Below are 3,627 nucleotides of genomic sequence, written 5' to 3' on the forward strand. Positions count from 1 at the left end.
ACTGCCTTTACAGAGGGAATCCTATTCTACCTGCTCTTGTGAAGCTTGCTTTTTTACTTACTTCTAATGAATGGTCACATATCAGTGCATCCTACTATGTGGCACAATACTTAAGAATTTCACAGAAACTTATCAAATGGATATATCATATAAATAACATACCCACTATTATTGGATATTTTGGTAATTTCCAATGTTTTTTATTATAAACACTGCTTCAGAGCATATCATTTTACATAACTCTTAGAATGCCTGTTTGATTATTTCCTATGGATAAATAAATATCTAGATATATAAGTATATAAAGCAGAATTTACTAAAGGTAATACAGAAACGGCTACAATCATACATTGACAGAGAACTTCCAAAGGTTCAAGCCAGATTCAGAAGAGGCCGTGGAATGAGGGATAGCATTGCTGATGTCTGATAGATCTTGGCTGAAAGCAGAGAATATCAGAAAGATAATGGAATTATCTTTGTGAGGTTGGCCCAGGACTGGGCAATGTTTTGTTATGTTGTACATAGGGTCGCTATGAGTCGGTATTGACTCGATGGCACTAACAACAACAACAAAGCAGAATTACTAGGTTGAAGTCTAGATAAATATTTGAAGCATTTTAATATTATGAAACTTTTGTAATGGGATGTTTTCAAACTTTGACAGAACAACTAAGAGTCTCTTTCCTACCCGTACTGGTACAGGGACTACCAAGAAGTGACTCTGATATGGCATTTAGCAGCTAGGATTAGTGTGCTATTTAGAAATTAGTTGCTTGCATCATATTTTAACAAAATTCATTAGACCTTCAATAAAAAGCAATCATAAGATCCATTTGATCTAAGAATCTGGACAGATCGGTGATGTGATTCCAAAGGCAGACAGAATGGCCTGGGGTTGCCACATGCAAATACAAGCTCCAGAGACATTTGTGTTAACTGCCCCTGTGATTTCTGGTGTAAGAACCATGATCTAAAACCACCTTTTCCAGATGGAAAGACAGTCATGGACAAAGTGAAGACTAAACACACAATTAAAAGACAGGGATTTGTGATTATCAGTGGATACTCTGCCTGAGAAATAGTAACCAACCTCCCTTACACAGTCACACACTGTTGCTGGCCCAGTATAAAATATTACACCTGTGTTGCCTCATGTAAGCCTCAGAACAAACCTCTAAGTAAAGTGCCATGACTGTCCCAGTTACCAGCTGATAAGGAAGAAAAAGCTGACGCTAAGCAAAGATCTCTGTGTGCTTGGAGAGTTTTCCATGGGGGAAACTCCTGGTTTGTAGGCATCCTATATCATTTTTCTTTGGGACTAGCCACAGTTCTCTGTTTATACCATTAAAAGATTGTGAGAGTCCCTATCCAGAACCTTCTGAGGTGGGACATTCCCACTAGCAAGGACAAGTAGACCCGCACGGAACAGCTAGAGCCACAGAAGATACATCTTCAAAGAAAGATCAGCAGGAAAAATCCAAAGCAAAAATGGCAGTATGACTGGTTACTACAAGAACATGCAAGCTGTTCACTGGGGATCCATCAAGGCAAGCAATCAAGTCCCTTCAGGGCAAACCCCCCTCCAAAAGTGAAATTCAAAGGGAATACATGAGCAGGCATGTAAGCTTGCTGGCATTAGTCTACTAGTGAGTGTAAGAGGGGGAAAGGCAGCAATAGACGCCCATTGACCTGGAAATGAGAGAAAGAAGAGGAAGGGCTGGTTAGTCTGAAATGTGGTGAGATCTGGGAACTCCTGAGCCCATGGACAAGGACATAGCCACAGAGGACTAGAGCTGAGAATGAAGCATACAGCTGATAAGAAGTGAAGAGAGATGCACAAGAACACCCAAACTTGCAGACAGTACCCATTTGACCTAGCCTAGATGACTTGATAATCAGAACTCAACTAGAGGAAGATAAAGTAAAATAAAATAATTTTTTGGATGAAAGAAACATGTGTAAATTGTTACAATTTGATAAACTTGACCTATACTTATGGATGTAGTAGGTCAGTGTACCAACTGAGAGGGAGGAGTCTTCACATCAAGTCTCAATCCTATCCCCTCTGTTTACAGGGTAGATAGGGGATGGGCAACTTAGACATTGGCTACCTAAAATGAGGTGGCTATAGAGGCACAAAGTGACTGACTTACAAGTTTTCAAAAGGGAGTTTAGTTTAAGAGTGTGAGGAGGAGGGTAGAGTCCCCACTGAATAGTTTTCATCTTGTCTAGACAGGTCTGGTGAAAGGAGATGGGGATAGGATTCTTGTGATTCAGTAGTGAGTAATTGTTATCCTGACTAATTGTGACTGTCACAACTGTAGAGGTAGAGGTTTTGTAACAAAAACTGGGGAGTAGTTAATCTTATAATCTGGAAACAGAGGACCCTAGAGCCATAAAGGAAGAAGCAGCAACACCAGAGATAGAGGCAGAGATGAGGACATGGAGAGAGGGAGCAGCTGAGGGCTCTAGACTCATGGAAAGAGAGGGACTGGGTGCTGGCGGCCGGGAGGCAGGCTTGCAGAATGGCCCTTTGGTTGCTTAAATGATTATATATTCCTGAGTGTTTTTGTGTACGTCCCCCTGGCCCTCCCCCCACTGCCAAAAAAAATCCAGAGGGAATGGAAGCAAATACTGTAGAATGAAGATGCACAGAGGATATTGTAATCATTGCAATGAAACGATGGTATCAAGGTGACGTTCTCCCGATTAAATTATCACTCAGTTCACAGTAAAAATTTAATATATAGATATATATATATATATAAAAATACATTGGACATTTTTAAAAAGAGAGAGAACACAGGGGAGACAGAAGGGAAAGGAAGAGAAGGGAGGCAAGACAAAGAGAGCAGCTGATTGTACAGAGTGGAAATAGTTGTCAGACAAATCATTGGGCTACTAGGATTATCTTATTTAGCAAATGAATTCTCAATGATCATTTATTTTGCGCTTCCTAGTCGCATTTCCCTGTCTCTGATGCTGACTACAAGAAAACGCCAGCGAGAGGTCTGAGTCAGGAAGTAGGGTCAGTTCGTGCCGATGCAGGAGTACTGACTGTCATGACTAAATAAAAACAATTTTGATTTATCAAAAACAAAAAAAGATTGTGAGAGTAAATCTAGGTTTCTCTATTTGTTCTTCATCAGATGAGTTGGGAAGAATATGCTTCAGCAAGTGGCCACACCTTTTACCTCACAGGGGACAGAGGGATAATGGATGAAGACGGCTACTTCTGGCTGACTGGTAGAGCTGATAAGACCATCAGTGCATGAGGACCTGGGGTTGCGGATGCTTCTGGTTACCGCTATTGAGTCTAGGGGCTGTGGAGTCTGGAAAGGGCTCTGGACCAGTCATTTCCAATCTATGGACATTATAGAAAGTCTAGAAGACGCAGACAATCAAATCTAAAAAATAAAAAAGTATTCAAAGTCTCTTATTTTGGAGTCCATTCTTCCAGTCTTCTTTCTTCTTCTACTGAAACATTTTTTTCACTTATTAAAAAAAAAAAAAGTATTGTCATAAAAAATATATAATAATGAAATGTGTAATCTTAACCAATTCAGTTACATTCACCATATTGTATAACCATCACCACTGCCTGTTTCCCAAAGTTTTTTTCTCACC

At 40.0% G+C, this 3,627-nt stretch overlaps 1 protein-coding gene across 1 annotated transcript in view; it reads left to right on the top strand.

Annotated features, from left to right (window-relative positions):
* Positions 1–3,275, top strand: part of LOC102821909 (chromosome unknown open reading frame, human C10orf129) — a 39,841-nt gene extending 36,566 nt beyond the window's left edge. Inside the window, exon 12 of the mRNA XM_006875976.1 lies at positions 3,150–3,275. Within this exon, the coding sequence (XP_006876038.1) occupies positions 3,150–3,275 (126 nt within the window). The remainder of the gene's footprint in view (positions 1–3,149) is intronic.
* Positions 3,276–3,627: the final 352 nt, after the last annotated feature.

The sequence above is a fragment of the Chrysochloris asiatica genome, unplaced genomic scaffold (assembly GCF_000296735.1).
Source record: "Chrysochloris asiatica unplaced genomic scaffold, ChrAsi1.0 scaffold00348, whole genome shotgun sequence".
In the NCBI taxonomy this organism is placed as follows: Eukaryota; Metazoa; Chordata; class Mammalia; order Afrosoricida; family Chrysochloridae; genus Chrysochloris; species Chrysochloris asiatica.